Below are 24120 nucleotides of genomic sequence, written 5' to 3' on the forward strand. Positions count from 1 at the left end.
TGACCAGACCAGGCTGCCCAGAGCCACATCCAGCCTGGCATCCACAACCTCCTTGGGCAACCTGTTCCAGTGCTTCACCACCCTCTTTGTGAAAAACTTTCTCCTACTAACCTAAGCCTCCCATGTCTCAGTTTAAACCATTCCTCCTTGTCCTATCACTATCCACCCTCATAAACAGCCGTTCCCCCTCCTGTTATACACTCTCTTCTGTTATACACTTGAAGGCCACAATGAGATCTCCCTGGAACCTTCTCTTCTCCAAGCTAAACAATCCCAGTTCCCTCAACCTTTCTTTCATAGGAGAGGTGCTCCAGCCCTCTGATCATCTTAGTAGCTCTCTTCCGGACCCGCTCCAAGAGCTCCATGTCTTTGTACTTGGGGCCCCAGAAGTGTACTCTGTAGCTGTGTATTACTGATGAAGAAAGTGTGCTAGCTCTCTGAACACATGGAATAAAAAAGCTTTATGATTTGTTTTGCTGCTTAATTAACTAAATGCTCAACTTTCATCTGATTTATTAAGTACTGCTTTTCTAAAAGAGTTTACTGACCAAAGCAGAACCACGTTTCCATCTGCACCAACTGATACATCAGTAATGTCATTGTCATCTAAGTCTCCACGGCCATCTACTGATCTTCCAAAGAATTTGAGCCGTTTTCCAAAAGCAGAATCCGATCCTAAAATTTTCTGGGAAAGAAAGTTTGGTTACTAAGTTGCCACAGCAGTGCTGTAAGCCTGTAGATATCAGCCCAAACAATGGATTTTTGCAGATTCTCTCTGTATACATAACATATTGTTTAAACAAAAAAACTTGTGTGAATGTTTTCTCAAATGCTGTTAAGCTCTTTTTCCTCCCCTGTTGGAGGAGACAATGGACTAGAATTTTCTGTCATGGTAGTAAATCAACTAGCTGACTGCTTTATGCCAGCCAGCACTTACTGGAAACTTTTTCCATCTCACATTGAGCAACTCAAAGAATAGGAAGCTAAACAGGACTTCTAACAAACAATTTCTGCAACTAGAAGATCTGCATGGAAAGTGACATTAAAATTATTACTATTATATATTTTGCATTATATATACTATAATATATATAAAATATAAAATATATAATGTATAATATATAATATATACATATACACATTATATATATATTTGAATATTGCATACCTAATATGCAAATTTCTCTGAATTACTTTTCCTCAAATACATATTTTCAATTTCTTTATTTCAAATTTACAGTGTAAGTACTTATCTAATCTTCAATGCTGCACAACAGCTTTAGAAACTTGAATTGCAGGTGTCAAAAAAGATAAAGGAAATGAGTTGACTTCATATGCATGCACCAAAATTATGAGAGGCTCAAACAAAGCATCCTGCAAGCAGTTTTCCTCTGTACACTTCAGCTGTAAATACCACAACAGTATCACTCAGGATATGCTGACAGTTGAAGTAAGGAGGGGGATAAAACTTGAAATAAACCGTGAAAATAACAAATGCTAAGAGGATGAAACCATGGGCAATAAAAGGATAGAAAATCCTTCAGTTTTCCTCCAGCACACCTGAGTACAACATTGTACAGCGCAGTTATTTACCTGAGAATATTTGGTACGTATAGTCTTTTGAAACCCATTGTAAATATAAATTGCTCCAGAGTTTTGATTTTCCAGTGGTGCACCTATTACAACATCATTAAAGCCATCCAAGTCAATGTCTGTAAGTGCTGCAATTGCTGATCCAAAGCGAGCATTTTCTGAACCTTGTGGGCCTTCCAAAAGCTCTTGTTGATCCAAAATTCCCTTTATAAAAGGAAAAAGAAGAAAAAGCCAAAACATAATTATCATGACACCAGATTAGACATAGCAGCATTATCTATGTGCATTGTTTTTTGCTTTTTTTTTTTTTTTTCCCCCAGTACATTCCCCTTGGACTGCTCAACCCTGAATTCCTTCCCCATTGTATTGCCCATTCAGTTTGCATTATGTCTCAGAGTCTTGGCAAGCATTACACAGCAAAATTAAAGCATGCTATCCAGAGTACTAACAGCAAATATAACCATATGTATAAAGCTTAAGTGCTCTCACTGTCCTCATCTGACTGTTCTGAAAGTTTCACAATACATTGAAAAATACAGTTTCCAGTTTTGGATTACCAGTTTTTATGCAGAGGGAATGGAAATTATGTAACTGGACATAATTCTTTGAAATAGAAATGGAATTTCCTAACTATACTAATGCAAAAAACATGTGTCCAAATGGTAAACTCCTGACCTCTCCAGTGCCAATGAAGAAAGGAAGGCTGGAGATCTTTAGAGTTAAGTAATCACATTTATATTACCTTAAATCCAGCTCTTTGGCAAGTATCATTCTCATCTCCAACCTAAGTTATCACACTGTGCTCAAAATTTTATAAATACCAGCCAAGTTATTTATTCAAAATGACTAGAAATGTGTAATTTACGCAACATAAACACAGTTTCGCAAATTCAGGTTTCGTTTTTTGTTTTTAAACCACTCTCTCACCATATTTAAGTAATTTTAAGTCCAATATTTGTCAAAGATTAAAATTTGTAAGGACAGCCTTTCAATGTACTCATTTTCTGAAACATGAAAAAAACCACCATCCTTGTATATTTTTTTGTCTCATTTCACAGTCACATTGACCAATCCAGCTGCCAACAGTACTTCATCGACCTTAAAATTGCCCCTGAGTACAGCTTCATCTTGCTTCAGGATAATTGGACCCTGAGCACTTCTAAAGAGGATGGCACTTCATTTCTGTTTGTCTGATTGTAATTTACCTAGTAAAATGCCATGTTTGCTAACAGCTGCCATCAACAGGAAAAATTTACTTTGTGTATTAAGACATCCATGACTGTTTGTGAGACTGTTCAGAACTACCAGATTTTTCAGGATGCTTAATACAAACATTCTGAAAACACCTACCACAGATCTGAACAAAAAACATCACATAAATAGCACAGCTATGCTGACAAAGGAGACAAGTATTAGCAACCACCCGCTGTAAGGTCCATGAAACAACGCATTGGCAGAACAGTGTTTATTAGAACTATTCTAGGAATACTGTCAGGTTCTGAACAGATTTCCTAAAATTACACAGAAAATTAATTAGCGGAAGCCACAAGCTAAATCTTATAGAGAAACAGTCAACTTGCATTGCATTCATATACTGTGTCCAGCACAGTCCCTAAAACCAGGGTCAGGGAGGAGCGAGCTGCAGCAGTCAGCCCTTAATCACTAATACTGCTTAGCTATTAGCTTGCCTCGTGGCTCTCTTTCAGACTGCTCCAGCTGGCTTATTACCACATTATGTCCATGAGTGGTTCTGGGGAGAGTTTGCACCTGCTTCTGAAAAGCAGGACAGGAAAGACTGTGCTGGGAAGGGTTCCATCTGCATCCTCTGACCAGACAGCCTTTGCATCACTTACCCCTGCCCTTACACTACACCTCAGGCAAAGCACATGTTCTGTGTGTCTTAATAAAAACACTGCTCTCAGCATTTCAAATGCTCGGAGAAAGATAAACAAAATAAAGGCCCAGAAAAAGTCTGGAGCCAACGGATTTTTTGCATAGCTGTGTCCAGCCTCTGCAAGAGGGTAGTGCTAAGCAATGCTACCCTCGGGCCACAGATCACTCCTTAGATCGTTCTCTGATTTAACAGAACAGATGTTGTCACCAAGTTCTGATTGGACTGCCCTGATAAAACTATAATCCAGGGAAAAACAGTGAATCCCAGCTGAAAGTGAAAATGCCAGAACTCATTATGGAAGGATATGCAAGAAGCCAATTCCAGGTTTGCTACATGTCCATTCTTACCTTTGTGATGGAAAACATATATACTCTCCCTTCCTCTTTCTTCAGGTCATTCATAAACATTGGTGCACCTACAAGCAACACGTCTGTCACAGAGTCCTTGTCAACATCCACTGAACATACCACGCTGCCAAAATAGGAGCCAATCTGAAAACCAGTAAAAAACTGAGTTTTTATGTTGATTTTGCAAAGCATAATGCTTTAACATCTGAACCAGAAAACTCTTAAACCTGAAAAAGGCATAGTAGTAATGAAACTGCCCATTGGCATGAAACTATTATAAAGCATACTCCAGTATTTTATGAATCACAACTGTACTATTTGTTCACTGCTTCTGCCTAGTAGTTGCTACCATGGCCTTACTACTAAACAACAAGAATGAAAACAGAGAACAAACAATGGAAGCTATGCTTTTTATATTAAACTGCACACATTATACTCCGCTATCTGTGTCTTACAAAGTAGAACAAAACAAACTGAAGCCATCTAAGCTTTCCATTCTTTCCAAAATTGAGAAAAAGAAAAAACTTCCAAATTTCTCCCTTGATGTCATCTACTTCGCAACTTCTCAGGCAGAGTGGAGCTCATCAAATCTCTCCCAGTTAGATGTGCTGACAGAATTGTACATTATGTGGCTTTGTGTATTATCTTGTACCACTAATACAATGACATCATAAAATATGCTTCAGTTAACCTCACGAAGTCTAGTGGTAGAGAAAAATGCAAGTAGGATGCTAAGTGCACTGGCGAAAGGAATTTTTCAAGTACTGCAATCTACTCCTCTATCAATAAGAATAGATACCTTCAAAATCTGCAGTCATAAACAAAATATACTTGCCTGTTCACCTCTCTGGGACTGCACAATTGAGATATTACCTTGGCTGTCAACATCATAAACCACAACCCTGCCAGTGTAGTTGGACCTTGGTGCACCAGCAACAAAATAGATGGAACTCTGAGTTGAGAGAACAGCAACTGAATATCCTGGGGGAAGAAGACAGCATATAACATGTGAGAGTCTGAGAGTCAGGTTGCCGACTGGTTATCCATAAAGGCACAGACGACTCAGTCTGGTGCATTAGTGGCAAAGGATGGTGCCTACAGATGGGAACTGAAGTTGTCTCATATGCATCAAACCTCTTCTGGAACAAACAGAGGCACAGAGATCAAATCGAAGAATGTTTGCAGACCAGCATGGACAATAGCCTAGCCTAAACATAGACCATTAAAATGTCAGTTTTATGAAGGAGATAGGAAAAATTGCACAAAGAGTATCCTGGGAATGAAGAAATAAAGAGAAACTTGAGATAAACATATGAGCCAGTGCTCCAATCAGGGAGAAATACCTAGCTTTGGAAAAGCCCTCATTGCATTTTCTCACAACTCACAAAACCACAGCCCAGTACTTTGGCTGAACACAACAGACCATAATAGCTTGTCAGCTGAAGGGCTTAGTTGGTTGAATGTCTTTCAACATTTTAATCCTCATTCACATTATTCTAACATTTATTTGCTTTCAGGAAACATCTTTTAGTGCCCACAGATATCTTACAATGTATTAGCACTGTAAGGATAGTTTTACTACACATTTTACATTTCTGTGATTTAACTACACCAGATTTATTTTAACACAAGAAAACAAAATCACTCTTTCTAAAGTCTGTAACTAAACTGAATAACAAAATCCCAGTGATTGGGCAGAGCATGCAGGTCTTCAGCAAGCTGTTGTACAAAGCAAGAAGCACAGACCAAAAGGATTATGCCTTGGTCATTACATTTATCGGTCTTATACAGGTTTGTGTGCAGTTAATTTGTGACTGTTTTTCCAGGAAGAGAATGTCACTGGAAGCTTAAATTTCAAAACAAGATTTTATTCCACAGCTTAAGGCCACAAGTTCCTAATTCAAACAGCACACAGCCACTTGAAATGAGAAGGTGTAAAATGTAGGCCAAGCTAGCAAGCTGTGATGAGCTAGCAAACCCTTTAGCGTGGGCTCCTCACTGACACTGGGGAGATTCACTGGGGAACAGAAAGAGGGAAAGGAAGGAAATGAGAGTACAGCAACAGTACCAAAGGAGGAGTAAGAAAAGATAGTAACATTGTTTGCTCCAAAAAGAGTAAGCATGATGCTCTAGATAACGTCTAGTGGAGAAGTGCTGCACAGAAATGACCTGACCTTTCAAGAATTATTCTAACAGAGAGAAAAGTAAAAAATCTGAATCTATTAGGCATGCAAAAAAGCTACTGCTTTTTAAACTATGTTTAATAATTTCACTGTGTCAGATACAAGTACTGCTAACTCATAGGGAAAAGTGTAAATATCAGCGGGAAAAATAGCACCTCTTTAATAACTTCACACATTAGAAAGCCACAGTTGATAAACACAGTGCTATTATTCAGGAACAAATTGCTAGCATGCATATTGTAGCTTTGCAGAAAACATTTCAATGAACTGAGAAGACAAACTGCCTGGCTTCACTGGGTCACAAAAGCATGTGTCAGAACATGAATGGGAGTTATAAATAAGATCTCTGCTAAACTGTTGTGTTATGCCTAAAACTATAAAATTGACTGGAAAAGGCCAAGAAATGAAAAAGCACAGATGAAACTACAACAAGTCAATCAACTGCCATGTGCAACTGAGAAAGTACATATAGATATTAAAAGAGAAGTTATCCACTACTACAAACTGGCCTTTTCTCAAATCTCATGATTTTTTTGGATTTGTGACAGAACGTTTCGTTTTTTTTTTTCTTCCAGCTTAGCATTTTTGATAGGAATAGAATTTTAAAAACACAGTAAAAGACTTCATTCAATGTTCCAGTAAATAAAATATTTTTGCATACAAAATTCTTTTCTTTGCAGATCACTTCTTAATGGGAATGAGAGATAAATTTTCCAACTTATTCACCAGAAGCTCGATGCATTTCCAGATTTGCATTTTAGTCCTTTACCTAGATATGAACTATGATTTCGGTCCTGCAGAATTTTCTCAAACACACTGCTTGGAAAAGTAGTAACTCTGTTTGAAGACTCCTGAACTACTGTTCCACTCCAATCATAAGCCCCAACAGCACCCAGCAGCAGGACGTCCTTTAAAAAGTAAAAATCAACACTTTAGAGCTGCTTATTTCAGAAAAAGTGTGAACAGCAACAACAAAAAACAACACCAAAAAGCTGAAGTTACCATATGTAATTATATAAAACATCACTGTGTTTTGAGGTAATGATGTGCATTCTAATGACTACAAGCAGTCGATGTGAGTTGTTTAGTTTTCACTTGCATGCTGGACCTTACTACCCTATTAAAAAGGATTTCCACCCTTCTATTGCAAGAGGATGAGTGACAGCTTTAGTTTCTGAGCACTGCAACCCAACTTTCCTACACCTGGCTTCTCTAGAGCTGGTCTTGCTAAGCAAACACTTTTACAAACTCATGATCCTTGGGAGAGTGTTAAAACTGATTTAATCAAGATAATTTTAAAATTGATTAGCATGAAGAATTGATCTGATTTATTATAGTAATTTCTAAATGAAATGTTATTTAAGCAACTATTATTGATTTTATAAATATTGGAGAAGTTGTTTTCTGACTATTTATATAGAGGTCAGAGCCCAGAAATACAATATCATTACAGTATTGTTTCAATTCTTCTGAGTTATTCAGCTGCAGAATGTCAACTTCAGTGACTGAATTTCTCATGATAGGTGAACTCAAAATTGATGAAAACATTAGATTAACTTTCTCAAAATCATTACAGTGAAGTGGTACGAATACATGTAGCTGTCACTTAGCTTCACTTATGAACAAATATTTTGTCTTTTTGAGAGAACGTACCACATGTTAGAAGTCAATTTTGTGTTTTTCTGGTAAAAAAAAAAAGCAGGATAATTTGACATTCTCCTGGTTATAACAATCTTTAAGAAATTATCAATTTAAAATCTTACACTGTCGTGTTTCAATGCAGTATGTCTATCAAATAAAATCTACTTATACCATTGAATAATTAAATTCATATACCTTTTTTTGTGAGAAATATGCGCTGAAGCCCACCTGAGACATTTCCATTTGGAATGTATCACCTTGATCTGTACCTGGTAAAATAAATGTTCACATACAGTTAACCCAACAGAAGCACAGAGAGAGATCCAATCCTGCTGCTTACAAGTATAACTTTATAGAGTCCCTATGTAATTCCATCTTTTCTCCAATTCACCATTTCTGTTAAAACATTTGCAAACAAATGAAATCAGATAAAATGTTAAAATATTTTCACAGTGTTGCATGGAGCCATGTTACAAGACTTCTCCAAAAGAGGCAGATGATAAGGATGGCCTGGGTCAGCCTGCATGATACTGGCACCGTAGCTAATCAGCTTTTATGTTCTATAGGACAAGTAACAAGAATTCAAAAGAAATACTCAGCAAAACTCTAGAAAGTGAAGCTCAACTGATTCACTTGAATATAGTAACACTAAAGCTACAAAAAGCTCTGTAGCACGAGCTGCGGTCAAGTCACAGGTCTCCTGAGGAAGGCGCAAATTTGACTTTAAAAAGCTGGGTGTCAGGAGAATGAAGTGTCTCTGATCCACAGCTGGTATACCCTCATCCAAAACACACATGGATGATGCCAGGAACGGAGTCCACCAGAAACCACATGGATTGCATTACTGTAGCTTTTCAGCTTTGTAAAAGGTAACTCAATCTTCTGACTTGCTTTTTATCTTTATTTTTGCTTAACATTAACAAACACAAGCAGAAAGATCCCTTCACTGTCCAGTGATGGCAGCTCTAAAAAGATTTGGATGCACATGGACAAACCCTTGGCTGATGCCTGAAACTGAGGACTCAAGTGAAATTTTCAGAAACTGAGGAACAATTCCCACTAATTTGCAGAAAAGTGAAGCTCAGGGTTATAAGGGCTTTAGTAGCTTGTACAAACCATAGCCCTCCTGGGGAGCCTCAAACACGAAGCAGTTCCAGCTGCTCCTTCTGACATTAAGGTGAAGACAAACAAAATTCTCACTCCCGAGCTGGGAGAATCTTGTCTAATATTTCACAGAGATTGAGTATTTTACCTTCTATGCTAAAAATACGCTCTCCAAGTGTTCCTGCTTCTTCCAGTAGTGCAGCCTCAGATGACACATTAAAGAAATACTTGTCTGTTGGATGACTAGCAATTCCTTTGATTTCTTTAATTAAGTTTTTAGTATCAAGTTCATTCCTGATTAAGTATCCCAAAACCTTGGGGGAAGAGGGGGAGAAACAACATAGAAAAGCAGGGGATATCATGTTGTTACTTCATTTCCTTGTGTATCACTTGAGTAAGCATTCCAAATACGACAACAAAAATAAAACTAATTTCATTTATATTAAGGAACTGCTAATGTTATTATACCTTTACAATGGACCACTCAGACAGAAAAAATACATAAACCAAAGCAAAGAAGAAATCCACTGATCGAATTAAAACATTTCTGCTTTTTTTGCCAATTAAAGAGGTCCTATATTTCACTAACTCATGAAGATACATTTAACCAAATTTAAGTTACTATGTTATTATATTATATAATTATTACATATAGAACATAACGCACAATAATATGATCTTTCCGAATCTGCCATACTATAAGTAATTATTACTTACAGCAATGCCAAATCTTGTTATATTGTCTTCATTGCATCTACCTATCACAGTTTTCAAGTTGGAGCCGTCATGCGATTCACCGTCTGTCACAACAACCATTACTTTGGTGGCTGTAGGCCGTCCCCCTGACTCAGCTGAGAAGGCATGCTGTCTGTTATAAAACAGTGGGTTTACCAGATTGAAATTCACAACAGATGGAATTATATGTATATATACCAATGAACACATCTATCACTGACATAGAAAAAGGAGAATCTATATTTTGTAATACCAGAATAGCTAGGAACTGCCTAAACTAATTTCAAATAAAAAGGGATAAATATTAACAGTATGCAAATTTGGACTCCACTGAAGGTTGATTCTTTCCTTAAATAAGATTTTCAAGATCATTCAGACTTCCAGACGCTTATGCCTACAGCCCTGTCTAGATTCAATCACAAAATAGCACCTGCCTATTGAGAAACGCACCTGGATTCTATGTGTGTCCAGAATTCACAGTATATCATTTAAATATTTTTCAATTTTTTTCATGCTACTAGTGATGCAGTGACAAACTGACAGCAGAAAAGGGACTTCTTTTCCCTGTATTTAACAAACATGACCTGAAAACTCATATGTTACCACTTCCATTAAATTTCTGGAATTTTTTTACTACTTTCAATTATTTTGTATCTCTCCCAAAACGTTTTCAGTGGTGCTTGATGTCAGATGTATCTATTGGGTACCAGAAATACTTAGAATCATAGAATCATAGAATCGTTTGGGTTGGAGGGACCTTTAAGACCATCTAGTTCCAACCCTCTGCTATAGACACCTCCCTCTAGACCAGGTTGCTCAAAGCCCCATCCAGCCTGGCCTTGAATGCTTCCAGGGTGAAGGCATCCACAGCCTCTTGGTGTCATCTGCCCTCAGCATGATGCCATTTGCAAATTACAGAATCACAGAATGGTCAGTGTTGGAAGGGACCTCAAGGATCATGAATCTCCAACCCCTCTGCCTCACGCAGGGCCACCAACCTCCCCATTTAATACCAGACCAGGCTGCTCAGGGCCCCATCCAATCTGGCCTTGAACACCTCCAGGGATGGGGCATCCATAACCTCTCTGGGCAGCCTGTTCCAGCACCTCACCATTCTCATAGTAAAGAATTTCCCCCTGACATAAATCTTCCTCCCTCAACTTAAAACCATTTCCCCTTATCCTACAGTTATCAACCCTTTCAAAGAGTTGATTCCCCTCCTGTTTGCAGGCTCCCTTTAGGAACTGAAAGGCTGCAATGAGGTCACCCCGCAGCCTTCTTTTCTCCAGGCTCAACAAACCCAGCTCCCTCAGCCTGTCTTTGTAGGGGAGGTGCTCTAGTCCCCTGATCATCCTAGTGGCTCTCCTCTGGACCCTCTGCAATGGCTACCTTTCTTTCTTGTACTGGGGGCTCCACACTTGGACACAGTACTGCACATGGGGCCTCACAAGAGCAGAGTAGAGGGCGACAATCACCTCCCTGTCCCCGCTGGTCACCCCTCTTCTGATGGAGCCCAGGATACCATTTGCCTTCTGAGCTGCAAGGGCACAGTACCGGCTCATGTTAAGTTTTTCATCTATCAAGATCCCCCAGCTCCTTCTCTGCAGGGCTGCTCTCAAGGACTGCTCCTTCCAGTCTGTACAGATGCCTGGGATTCCTCCGGCCCAAGTGCAAAACTTTGCACTTTGCTGTGTTGAACCTCATCAGGTTCACCCAGGCCCACCTTTCCAGCCTGTTGAGGTCCCTCTGAATGGCATCCCTTCCTTCCACCGTATCAACCGCACCACTCAGCTTGGTGTCATCACAAACTTGCTGAAGGTGCACTCGATTCCTACATTGATGTCATTGATGAAGATGGTAAAGAGCACCGGTCCCAAGACAGACCCCTGGGGGACGCCGCTCATTACCAGCCTCTACCTGGACATGGAGCCACTGATGACCACCTTTTGTCTGTGGCCTTTCAACCAATTTCTTATCCATCAAGTGGTCCACCCATCAAATCCACATCCCTCCAATTTGGAGATAAGGATGTGGAGGAGGACCATGTCAAAGGCCTTGCTCAAGTTCAAGTAAATGACATTGGTCGCCTTTCCCTTGTCCACCGATGCCGTCACTCCATTATGGAAGGCCACCAGATTGGTCAAGCATGACCTTCCCCTGGGGAAGCCATGCTGGCTGTCTCGGATCACATGCTCGTTCCTCATGTGATCAAGCATGTCATCCAGGATGATCTGTTCCATGATCTTCTCAGGCACAGCGGTGAGACTCACCGGCCTGTAGTTCCCAGGGTCCTTGCTGCTCCCTTTCTTGTAAATGTGAGTGACGTGACCCTTCCTCCAGTCATCTGGGACATCACCTGACAGCCACGACTTTTCAAACATGATGGAGAGCGGATAGCAACCACCTCAGCCAGCTCAAAACCCTGGGATGCACACCATCTGGCCCCGTAGACTTGTACACATTCAGTCTCATGAGGTGGTCTCGGACCTGCTCTGTCCTCAGAGTGGGGGGGAATTTACCACCCCAGTCCCCACCTAGAGGTTTAGGGATGCAGGTACGTGAGAAGTACTGGAATCCTGACTGCCAGTGAAGACCAAGGCAAAGAATTCATTCAGTACCTGAGGTTAACGTTAAGGACTTGATTTCAGCAAGCGGAATTTACGTATCGTTGCCCTGCACTGCAGTTGATGCTACATATGTACCCAATGTACAGTTATTTGCATGTACCTATTTACAAATACACCTCCTTGGAGACTCTAAGGATGTGTGCTCTCAGAAGGAACCAAATTCAGGATGTGCTCCTTGCCCTGTGAGGTAAGTTATGATAGAAATCATACCACAGTAATCGTCACCACATTTTACCTTGCATAATCAATGGCTTTGAAAGTATTAGTCAGATCTCCTCCCTGTTGAAACGTTTTCTCTGTTGCATTAACAACATCATCCTTTGTTCGGTACTCATTCAACTTGAACACTACACGGGGATTATTTGCATACTGAATTAAACCCACCTATAAAATGAAAGATTTACGTTAAATTACCATGTATTACAATCACTTAAATGATGTCATGATGCATATCTATTTGTCAAGCAGGAGCAGAAGATTTGCAGATGCATACCATTTTATCTCAACATATAAAACCAATTTATACTAACTAATTTGGAAAGCAAAAAAATCTAAATACTCTTGAATCTTACATCATTTATTATGGACTACAATATGTTAATGCAAAGAATTTGAAATAGTAGGCATTTAAATGTTTGGTTACTTCTGGAAGAGCTTAGGAACAGCAGTAACACAGTGAGCTATGCAAAAATAAGAAAACAGCAAGAATTCTACAAGCTGACAGCACCTCATTTTGATCTTTTCTAGGGAAGTCCTAAGGGTTAGTTTCTTGACAGCACTGCAAACCTTACTTACTTTCAATACAGGTGAATACTATGGAAATACGTTAAGATGTACATGTAACATGAAAGAAAAAAAGAAGGGAAGATGGTAAAGGTAAGGTTTAGAAAGGACTCATGACGCTGAGCAGGAAGCCTGACTTTTAAGCACCTCACTTCCAAAGTAGCCCAATGAAGAAGGCAGCCTTTGGGAGAGAGATTTCCAGTGCCCAGACTTTGTTCCCAGAATTGTTTATGGAAAATGGACAGCTGCAAAGACAGAAAATGTTTAAAAACAGGAAACAAAATTTTCCTTACCATCATCAGAATAAAATGAGAAAAGAACTCAAAGATCAGACAACAATCAAGTGGGGAAAAACTCCTATTTTAAAGATACAGCAGTTGGAAAGTAAAAGCCACATGAAAACCTCCCACAAAAAACAAAAAACAAACAAAAAAAAAAACAAAGAAACCCAAAAACTCAACAAACACACACACACACAAAAATTTACTTATACCACATTTCCACAGGCTACATTTTAATTATTTTTATCTATCATATTATCTTATATATCTAGAAGAGATCTGTGTCCACTATACATAATTTAGACTTCTATTTAAGTTGGTCTGCATTTGGTATCAAATTACTAGTCACTTTTGGAATAAATAAGGTGTGAGACTAAAAAACAACCAACAAACAAAATACCCAGTACTGAAAGACAAAGGACAACTGCATTATCTATGGCCTTGGGGGAGTTACTATTGTTAAGGTAAAATAAATGTGGTTTTCTTTAAAACTGCCAGAATTTGCTAGTAAAATCCACTGCTTCCTTCCCATGATCCTTATCCCAAGGTTGCATTTTACTTACCTGGGTTTTGTTAATGCCTATATCTAAACCTTGGACAAATTTCTTCAAAAATGCCCGCACAGCATCCCAGGGATAAATGCTGTTTGACTCATCACAAACCACTACAATATCTATGACGGAAGAACACTCTAAAAAAAGAAAAAAAAAAGTGGACATCACTCTCAATTTACTCACAAGTCTTCAATGAAATCAAGAGGAGCATATCTAGGTCTCACATAGGCAGCACTTCAGATAAGGAAGGTTTCATCTGAATGAAGACTCAATGATATCATATGCAGATTTTGAGTTGGTAACAATTTGCACTGCTCCAGTGCAGTGCCTCTGAATTCAGAAGAGTGAATCCAGATTCTTACCAGCATTAGATCAGTATCCGTGAATCTTCCTTTATGTCAGAAAGGCTTATTTTAAGTCTCCATATACATTTTTTCTAAAATCCCAAATTAAAGTGTCCCCAACACAATATATCTTAATTTTGCTTGATCCTTTTTTTTACTGAATCTATTTTATAAATGTTGTCTTACTTTGAATAGCAGGAGAAAAGCTTCTTAGAATCTGGAAACTTGGGCTGATTTCAGAACAGACTCCTGTTGCATAGTACTGGCTTCCACACTGCTGTGCCCACAAGGGGCCACAAGTCTTTAAAAGTAATAACAAGAATAAATTATAAAATAACAAGTACTGGTCTCACTGCATCCATATACAAAAGCACAATAAGCTGGATGAAAGGAAGATGAGATAAGATGAGCCCCCATGGGTTATCAGGCTGAGTCTCTTGCTGTCACCACAACAACATCAGACAATCCCCTTCGTGTACATTCTCATAAAAAGGACTCTCTATTTGTGGCCATTATGAAGTCTTTGCAAGCTCCTTCCTACAGAGCATTTGCATCTATAATTTCTAGTGTGACACAGTCTGCCAGGAACTTGTGCTGCTTTATTAATCTGCCTGCTCTACAAACTATCGGCACAAAACTAGAGTTCATATTTCCAAGTTGCTTTCAACCATGTGATGGAGTTCTTCTATTAAACCAGGAGGTGGCATTATATCCACGAGCATCTTCATAGCTCCAGACAGCACACTCTATTAGCCCACACAGTGACAGGACTGACAAGTCTTAAGATCACTGCATCTGCACATGGATTTATTAATTTGAGAAGACTTGTTCCCAAGGGAAACTAACTTTGCCAAAACATTTGTGAGTTGAGTTTCTTCATGGTCTCCCCAGTTTACACAATCTGACTTAGCTGCAGGCTGCTGCTGAAGAGATATTTGGCCCCTGCCTTCCTCAAAAGTAAGCTTGCTATGCAGAAAATGATCTCTACAAAAAGAAAATTTTTCAACTGATCATATAAAAGTGAGAACTCTGATCTTAGAAGGATTTCTACAAAAGTAACTAGATGAAAAGACAAATACAGAGACAGTACTTTATCATTAGGATATTTGGGAGGTTCTTATTGAAAGAAAATTATATTAGGAGAAAACATGTGACTTCTGTCAACAGTTCCGAAAGAAACTGTGTCCAGTTCTGGGCTTCCCGGTACAAAAAAGACAGCGATCTCCTGGAGAGTGTCCAGCAGCCAGAAAGATGATAAAGGGCCTGGAGCATCTCTCCTGTCAGGAACGGCTGGGAGACCTGGATCTGTTCGGCCTTGAGAAGACTCAGAGGGGTTCTAATCAATGTCCATAAATACCTAAAGTGCAGGAGGAAAAGGGACACAGCCAGACTTTTCAGTGGCGTGTTGTGATAGGACAAGGGGAAATGGCCACAAACTGAAGCACAGGAAGTTCTGCACAAATGTGCATAAGAACTTCTTCACAGTGAGGACAACAGAGCACTGGAACAGGCTGTCCAGGGGGGGCTGTGGAGTCTCCTTCTCTGGAGATATTCAAGACCTGCCTGGATGCCTACCTGTGCGACCTGCTGTAGGCAACCTGCTTTGCAGGGGGTTGGACTCAATCTCTGGAGGTCCCTTCCAACCCTTACAGTTCTGTGATTCTGTGAAATGATAGCTCCCATGCAAATACTTTCTGATTCACCTATCAATTCTGTCAAAGTCAAAAGAGTCTGGATAACAGAAAATGCACCATCTCCATGTCAATAGTGAAAGGAGAGCAATAGAAACATTACCCTTTTGACAAGAATGCTGAAGAGAAAAAGAAGTAACTAAAGGCAGAAATTAATAAAAAAAATGACATAAATGTCAGACAGGAATATCAGTGGCAGATGGCATCAAAATATTCTAATATATTTTATAAGATAGCAATATTTCTAGACAAAAGAAACTGATCATACCTATAGATAAGTTCAAGTGTTCTAGTGTGGTTACAGTCAGAGAAGCAAGATGCAGCAGTAGTGCAGTGGAAAACTGGCAGGTAAGATAAGTAGAACTGATGAACTTGAAAAGTGGAATATCAGAAAGGGGAATAGATTTGTCCTTAAGGACTGATCCTACGAACTTTGAATGCAAACTGGGAGCTCTCTGGAGGGAAAAGACCAAGGAGCAGATGGATCACGCGCTGACTGATTACAAGGTGGCACAAAGGCAAATGTGGCATGAATGGCCTGGAGGTATGTAACAAGAAGCACTTGCAATTGAGACAGGGAGGTACTAAATACACTGTGCTGTGTCCAGGAGAGATTCATGTGGAGTACAGCATACATCTGGTTTGTAGTATTCAAGACAGATATATTTTAAAAATCTCATTTCATCCAAAAACCTGTTTGGCCAGCAAAGAAAAGAATGAAAGAGAATGCCGTATTAAATACTGAAGTGAGATTTTATATCCTGGGGATTGGTGGGAGCTCCTTCAAATTACTGAACAACAGTGTCCCAAGAACAAACTGCTAGGAACGAAGCCTGGAAGTTAAAAAAATAAAAATTTGTTAGCCATCAGAGGAATTAAACTCTTAAACACTATTCAGCAGGACTAAGCCTTCCTACAAAAAAATGTAACAAGCATGTGCAAATGACTGCCTGGTTTGTTAGATCACTGTGGGAAGCAATCACATGACATCAAAAAGCTGAACACACAGAGCCCTCAAGCTGCAACACAGACATGCCAGGATCTGAGCAGTCTGGAAAGAGCTCTGAAGAGGAGCAGGCATGGGCACAAAAGTTTGGAGCCTGGGAGAGAGGCAGCCACGGGAGGATGAAGCATGAGCTGGATAGGAAGTCCTGAGCATGGTACAGAGAGCCCATTGCAGAGCCCAGCTCCCAGAGATGTGTCCCAGAGTGAAGTCCTGGTTAGCAGCAACGTGCAATTAGGAGCAAAGATAGTCTCCACTTATTGATCAATGCTAGTGTACGTAAATGACAGGGCTTTTGAAATTCAAGACAGCTGAGACACAGATAAGCACCCATCTCTAATACTCACTCTTTCAGAAAGAACTTCCTTTCCCAAAGATGTGGCAAATAGTTCATGCCTTAGCATTCCACTTTTTTCCTGTGTGTTTTGCTTTGCCTTGCTACTTCATGCAGTTTGGATAATCATCAGAGCCACATGAATCGGGAAATTCTTTTTAACTGAAAAAGTTCACGTATTGCTAGAAAATGCATTTTTTCCTTTGTGAGATGTTTTATACTGCCTCAGTCACTGATACTGGTTAAAGTAGTTATGCAGGGGACAGTGTTAATTTTAATTAGAGATATTACTCAAAAGATAGGATCACACAGTCCATCTGTGTGAGAACAGAGAACTGTTGCTGTACTCTGAGCTTATGATCCACCTAAGTAACACTAATAGAACTGCTGGAAAGCTTGTAATTAAATCTGCATCTATCGTAGTAGTTCAGTGAACTGGGTTATATGGTGGTGAATATAAACAGTTGAATAATTTCATGATTACTAGGAAGATGCAACTGAAAAATAACAAGCTTAAAGGGATGTTCAAATCTCATTTTCCAGTACTGTTTCACTTGATTACCATTTGTACATCATAAACTGGTACATATCTACTTTTCAAGAGTTTTCAAGCCTATGGCTAACTGTATAACTGTGTACAAAACAGGCCTGAATTTACTCTCAGTTACTACATCCCAATTGCACAGAATTCTAGGAGAAGTTTTCACAATATACACATAAAAACTCACTCCCTCTACTTCACTATTCAAATAAACCACACTGCTAAAGCAAAAAGCAGACCCACAGGACTGGAAATCTTAACATTTCAGGAGAGTAGTGCAAGTGCTTAATACGGAGGAGAGGTCTCATTTCTCTTCTGAAAGCATAACCAAAGCTATATGAGACTACCTTACAGGCCCATGGTGGAAATGCTCCTGCAAATGTTTTCTGACCTGAATTACAAAATCTTTAATTATATGTTTGGTGGCTTTCTTCCATATGGTATTTTGACAAGTGTGAAAGACAACCTGCATGGATCCTAGGAAATAAGAGCTTGACTTTAAATCATCCGAAGTATGTATTTATCAAGGCTGCATAATGAAACACATCTGGCTCAGGCTTAACTAGAAACTACAGAAATTCTAGTTTCTTCATTGTCTTCATGAATTTCTGTATCTATTGAATGTATCCTCAATACATACCAAAAATCCTCCTGTTTTTGAGTTCTGGATCAGTGTCAAGCCAAGGTTCATGTCTTCCTTTATCTCAGTTACATTTGGAATATTTATTAAAGCTGTAATAAAAAGAAATAAAAAGTGGCAAAACAGTAGCTGAGGAACAGAAGCAATTCAGTCAGTTACAATTCCTTCGTGTCTTAGAATCTAACACGCTTCTTCCAAACACCTGCATAATATTTTGAGACAAAAAAATGAAAACTAATCTTTGTCATAAATTTGCTAGCTAGTAATAGACATTAAGTAGGGCCATTTAAAGTACCTGCTCCCAAAAGAGCAAAGGCACAGGAGAGGAAGAAATTGTCTTCCTTCCAACTAAGCATTTTTGGCTGGCTTCATAGATGCAGCTGAGCAGCTCCTGTTACATTCCTCAGGATACTAAGGCTGCCCTTATTCAGTAGCACACTTCAGACAAAAATGTGAAAGAAACAGTGGAGAACAGATATGTCACCACAATTAAACATGAAGTACACATCTAAACTATTATACTGTGCTGTACTTATTTTCACTGTATGCAAAAGGGAATCTCATACTTAGTCTATAAACACACAAAGCAGAAATGCCTTCATACACTGACCAAATGAAATTTGAAATGAGAATGTAATAAGAATCCCCAAGTATTAAGTAAAAGTCTTATAAATATTAATACTGCTAACCCTGTTAACAGGGCTGCTACAAATGACAAAGAATCTAAGTGTTTATAAAGGCAGAACAAAAAGTGTTCCAGAAAAGATATAGAAAACACTAATAATAATAGTAACCATATTACTAATTTTTATTTTTTTTTTAGTTTTATTTTATTAAAGAGCATATAAACACGAGGGAGAATGACTGTTTATGAGGGTGGATAGTGATAGAACAAGGGGGAATATTTTAAACTGAAATTTAAACTGAGGGGAGGTTTAGGTTAGATATTAGGAGGAAGTTTTTCACACAGAGGGTGGTGAAGCACTGGAACAGGTTGCCCAAGGAGGCTGTGGATGCCCCATCCCTGGAAGCATTCAAGGCCAGGCTGGATGTGGCTCCGGGCAGCCTGGTCTGCTGGTTGGCAACTCTGCACATAGCAGGGGGGGTTGAAACCAGATGGTCTTTGTGGTCATTTTCAACCCAGGTCATTCTACGATTCTATGATCATTAATTAAAAATACTTGAAATAAATGACAGAAAGATTAAAAAAAAAAGCTCACATCAGTATCATAAGGTCAATTGTAAAAAAATATGCGTAAACATTCACCAACAGTTAATTTTAGAACTCAGAAACAGTTAAGTGAAAAAGACAAGAGAAAAATATTTTTATTCTTCAAGGAATCTGAGACCACTGAATACTGGACTTGTCATTGAAAATGAAATTCCTCTGAATTCCTCTTAAGCAACATTCATGCTTACACTGCTGTTATGTGCTTTTGCTACTGGTCTTACTAGCTTCCAGCTATTTCATTAGATAGATGCACCTGGTACAAAAATGAGAAAAGCCTGAATAATTGCAATGAGGCATTATTCACTGTAACTTACCTTGCAAGTTCAATTTTTTACACGTGGTTTTGGGTGTACCAACAGGACATGCATAGATATCTCCGGTTCTATTTGCTGGATAGCCACTCCAGGGTGAGCCAACCAGCAACCTGAAACAACAGGAATGTCTTTTACCATGCCAAAAGGGCCAGCAGCATTGACGCAATTAAAGCTGAGGGGATCAGGTAAGGAGGCTTCCACCAGATATAGCACCTAAGACTTTCAGGAGTTTTCTCCAGAGTTGTTTGGATGCTGGGTTTTACTTTACTTATACGTTAATACAGTTGAGTGATGACTGGAAACCCCGACAGGAATGCCTCTAGGAGCATACTGCCCCAAGCACTTATCCCATGGGTGTCCAACCTTTTGGCTAGTATGCACTGCACTGAGTGAAGAGGAATTGTATATATATTTAGGTTGCTCCAAAAGTAGTGCCTCCTCTTTATTTCCATGGAAACTACAATGGATACAAAGTGCACAAACATCATTTGATAGAGCAAGTTGTCAGCCAGGAAGTTCTATTTTTCGACAGTCACCACTGTTAGCTACGCAATTTGTATCAGTGAAGGCGATCCACTGTTGTTGCCTCTGCTGAAACATACCTCACGCTTCCTCACTGCTCACATTCGCTGACTGGTAGTCAGACTGCCCTTCTGCTGCCATTTGTCACAAGGCAATGAAATGTAATAGGATATTGGTGGGAAGGTTTAATCTCTAATGACATAACACCAACACCCACCTCTGACATTGTGGTCCAACATCCTAAAGTAAGAGATGTTACTTTCAGAGCAGCCCTCATAAAATATATAAATGTAGTCAATGTATATAAATAACAACAAAAAAAAATATTTTTTAAATATCTTTTTATTAAAACCTAAAAAAGGAAAGCAGCAAAATCATAAAGTTGGTGGGCTATTTGACCCTGTTTTTGTGAAACTATTGCATCAGTGTTCTTCAGTGGCAGCTTGAGCTGGCACTGTGTTGCACCCCATGTCCTGCTTTCAGCATCGATAGGGTTAATAGTGCACCAGTGTTCCAGTGGTGCTGAGAGTTTTGAGCCCAGGCTAGACAGCAGGCAGCTGCATTGCAAGCTGTGCTGGGCCACATGGAGCCTGTGGGACTTGGGTTGAACCTAACTGACTTGTGACACTGGGTCACCATGTCAGAAGAAATAAAGCACAGGTGTTAATGTACACCAGTGCATACAAATTTAGAAATATATGCCTTATGGAAGGAGAGAGAAAGAATTTGATTCTCCCATCAGGTAACAGTTAACTGCTTCCTTTTAAGTTATTCTTTTAACTGACAAGAAGCACTTCCTTCAGGCTCTGCTCAGCAACAGTATGGTTCTTATGTCTGAACTTGAAAGCTGCCACACCTTGACAACACTGAGTAAGAAAGAAAATACTGCAGGTGATAACAGACTGCTGCGTGAAGTATTTAATCCTGAACAAGAAAGTTAAAACTTCAGTAATTTATGGTAGTAGTATGAAATGACTCACTCTCCCCAGCACTTTTCTTCATTTGCAGTTAACATTCCCTCTCCAGAGCCTATTCCTCAAAACATCTCTCACATTTTGTCTGAAAGCGTTCACAAAACCAACAAATTCAACCCGTGGAAATGCTGCTGAAGAACACCTGTCTTCTAGCACTATTCTCTGAGAGAGTGCAACTAACAGGCAGCATAGGGTAGTGGAGCTCTGGGGGAAGACAATTATTTACACAGTTTAATGAGCAACAAAATGAGGGCAAGACAAAATACCACTATACGAACATGATCTCTACAAACACACACACACAAACCAACAAAAAATAGGTGATCAGAGAGCAGCAATATGACTTTCCTTTCATGAAGCATAATCTATGGTAATAATTAATGCCTTTGTGGGACAGTAAAAAGGACAAACAGTACATCTTTTTTTCTGTTCATCATGTCAACTGCCATTCCCTAAAATTTCACAGGTAGGTGTTGTAAATATTTTGCACTGTAAAATAAATTATTTTATGAAATAACTATGCTTTGAAGCAGCTTTCTTGAATGATGGTATGCTACTAATTTTTTGGAAGACTACCTGATTTTATTGCTCCAATTTTGTAACTAGTTCAAGTAAAATTGCTTTGATGAAAACACATAGTTTTAGATGCAAGAACAAAAGTTTGAGTCCTTCAAGTCTACACAAGGCTCTCAGATATACAGTCAGATTTTTGAGTGGTTCAGTATGGAGCCAGGGGTTGAAATGGATGATCCTTATAGGTCCCTTCCAATTCAGGAAATTCTATGATTCCATAATTGAGATTTCTTAAAGGAAATACTGCTATCTGTATTTTTTAGTTTATTTCACATCAGCCAAATGCAAACCTGATGACACAAATAACGTTCTTCTCCTTTATTAACTCAATTGCCATTGTGTAGGAATATTTTAAAAATACCTGTCCACTTCTCAATTATCTTGCAGAAAGACACCAATTGTTTTGTTGTGCAGACCAAACAAAGAAAAACTAAGCTAAAAAAATAAGCTGCTCTAATTCTCTCCTCAAAACAATATCTATGCAAACTGTGCCTAAAGCAAATGTAATTATAGCTTTTATTTAGTTTACATTCCTCCTAGTGTTCTGGATGTTATTTTCATACCTTCCCTTTGCTGGAATTAGCCTTCAATATAGATTTGTAAGACCCACAAATCTCAACACACAATTACACCGCAAGCAAAAAAATGCATCTATACACAGAATTTAACACTTAAAACTGATTATTACTGACACTCTGATTTTCAGAAATTAAATATTTAACATCTTTTCTTATTTGATTTAACTAAACTTTCATCAATATTTTCTTGAGAAAAAATGATTAAACAATTTCTGCCATGCCTAGCCTACAGTGATTTTTTTTTTGTCTATATGAAGATCCTACCTAGGAGATAACGTAATGATGGTTTCTTTTATATCCCGAGACTTACGTGAGTTTAGTACCAGTCTTCATCTTCTAAATCAGTAATCCTCATTGTATTTAAAAAGTAGAAGTAAAAGAAACTGTTACAGTACACAGTTACACAACAGTGTTCTGGGAAAATGCGTATCTTTCAAAAAAATCAGAAATGAAGAAAGAGAGTATCTGACTAGCATCCTGCTAGCGACAAAAACATTTATTTACTTTGATTAAACAGGATGTAGACAAAACAGAGTGAAACAGAATGTATCAGGAAAGAATGCAAAAAATGATTACTAAAATACTTGAAAATACTTGTTTTAAAATAAATTGTATCATGCACAGTGCATTAATTATGGGCCCGTCTTAGGCATGGGTTAAATATTTATTTTAACAAAACTTCATTATGTATCTTTGTAGAGTAGCTTTACACAATACCATTGTGATCACTGTGTAGTATTGGCACGGATTTCATTAGTCAGCTCTTTAATCAGTCTCCAACGCTATATACAAAGCAAGAAGTCAAGTAAAGTTCAGCAGCAACGCCATACCACACAGGCTGAAGGAGAGGCAGATCAAAGTGTAATGGGAATTATTTCCATGAAATTACACCATGACAAAGCGAGTAACTGGCAAAGTGTGATGTTGCAAAAAACATCAGAATTCAGGGTGAAGGGCTACATTCCCAGCTGTTGTCAAAGCAGTTTTTAAATTTAATGTTGCCTTGTTGACTTTTTAAAATGCATTTGTTCTTTTGTGCAATTTCTAAACAGAGAAGACTAGCTGCAAATTGCAGTAATAAAAGTAGAAAGGACCTCTTAAATCATCTGGTTCTTTTCCCTTCAACTACAGGAAGTGATGAATAGATACAAAGATCAGGAATCTTTTCACTGTCATAGCTGCTTCTCTACACATCCTAAAGCCCTGATCACCATCTAAAATTTCCAACTCTTTGAAGAAGATACTCAAAATCTCATAAACTGTGAATTATGGCAAGAATTCAGACCGATAGACATAGAAAGCCATGAAGACAGAAGCTGGGAAAAGGGAAACTAGGTCACACAGTTGATAAAGCAAAAGGCTGTGAATCCAGTGTTAGCAGTTGCTGCTGACACTTAAAAGCAAGAGTTGTAATAATGGCAGCATTTTGTTAAAAAATAAAATAAAATTGGCCAAAATGCATTCTCTTAATTATAGTATGTAAATGTATCAATTTCAATGAAATTGCTCAAGAAATGTGTGTTTTTGTCAAAATGTCTTTTTGGTTGAACAAGTCAGCAGATCAACAGATGTGATGCTCTAGAAATGATAGGGCATGTCAAGGCATTTCATAACTGACATGATATTAAGTGTA

At 38.7% G+C, this 24120-nt stretch overlaps 1 protein-coding gene across 2 annotated transcripts in view; it reads right to left on the reverse strand.

Moving 5' to 3' along the window:
* The window catches only part of ITGA2 (integrin subunit alpha 2), a 68536-nt gene that overhangs the window by 22459 nt on the left and 21957 nt on the right, over positions 1-24120 (reverse strand). The window contains exons 3-15 of one of the 2 annotated variants that reach the window (XM_042875122.1): positions 19841-19950; positions 18296-18387; positions 14273-14387; positions 13752-13879; positions 12360-12508; positions 9480-9630; positions 8911-9076; positions 7854-7927; positions 6787-6925; positions 4670-4815; positions 3835-3978; positions 1594-1797; positions 549-685 (exon numbers count right to left, since the gene is read on the reverse strand). In XM_042875122.1, coding sequence (XP_042731056.1) covers positions 549-685; positions 1594-1797; positions 3835-3978; positions 4670-4815; positions 6787-6925; positions 7854-7927; positions 8911-9076; positions 9480-9630; positions 12360-12508; positions 13752-13879; positions 14273-14387; positions 18296-18387; positions 19841-19950 — 1755 coding nt within the window. The remainder of the gene's footprint in view (positions 1-548; positions 686-1593; positions 1798-3834; positions 3979-4669; positions 4816-6786; positions 6926-7853; positions 7928-8910; positions 9077-9479; positions 9631-12359; positions 12509-13751; positions 13880-14272; positions 14388-18295; positions 18388-19840; positions 19951-24120) is intronic. The other variant, XM_042875123.1, reaches the window with a different exon arrangement.

Source organism: Lagopus leucura, unplaced genomic scaffold, assembly GCF_019238085.1.
Source record: "Lagopus leucura isolate 7727_CA_CO unplaced genomic scaffold, USGS_WTPT01 Super-Scaffold_100014, whole genome shotgun sequence".
NCBI classification, from domain to species: domain Eukaryota; kingdom Metazoa; phylum Chordata; class Aves; order Galliformes; family Phasianidae; genus Lagopus; species Lagopus leucura.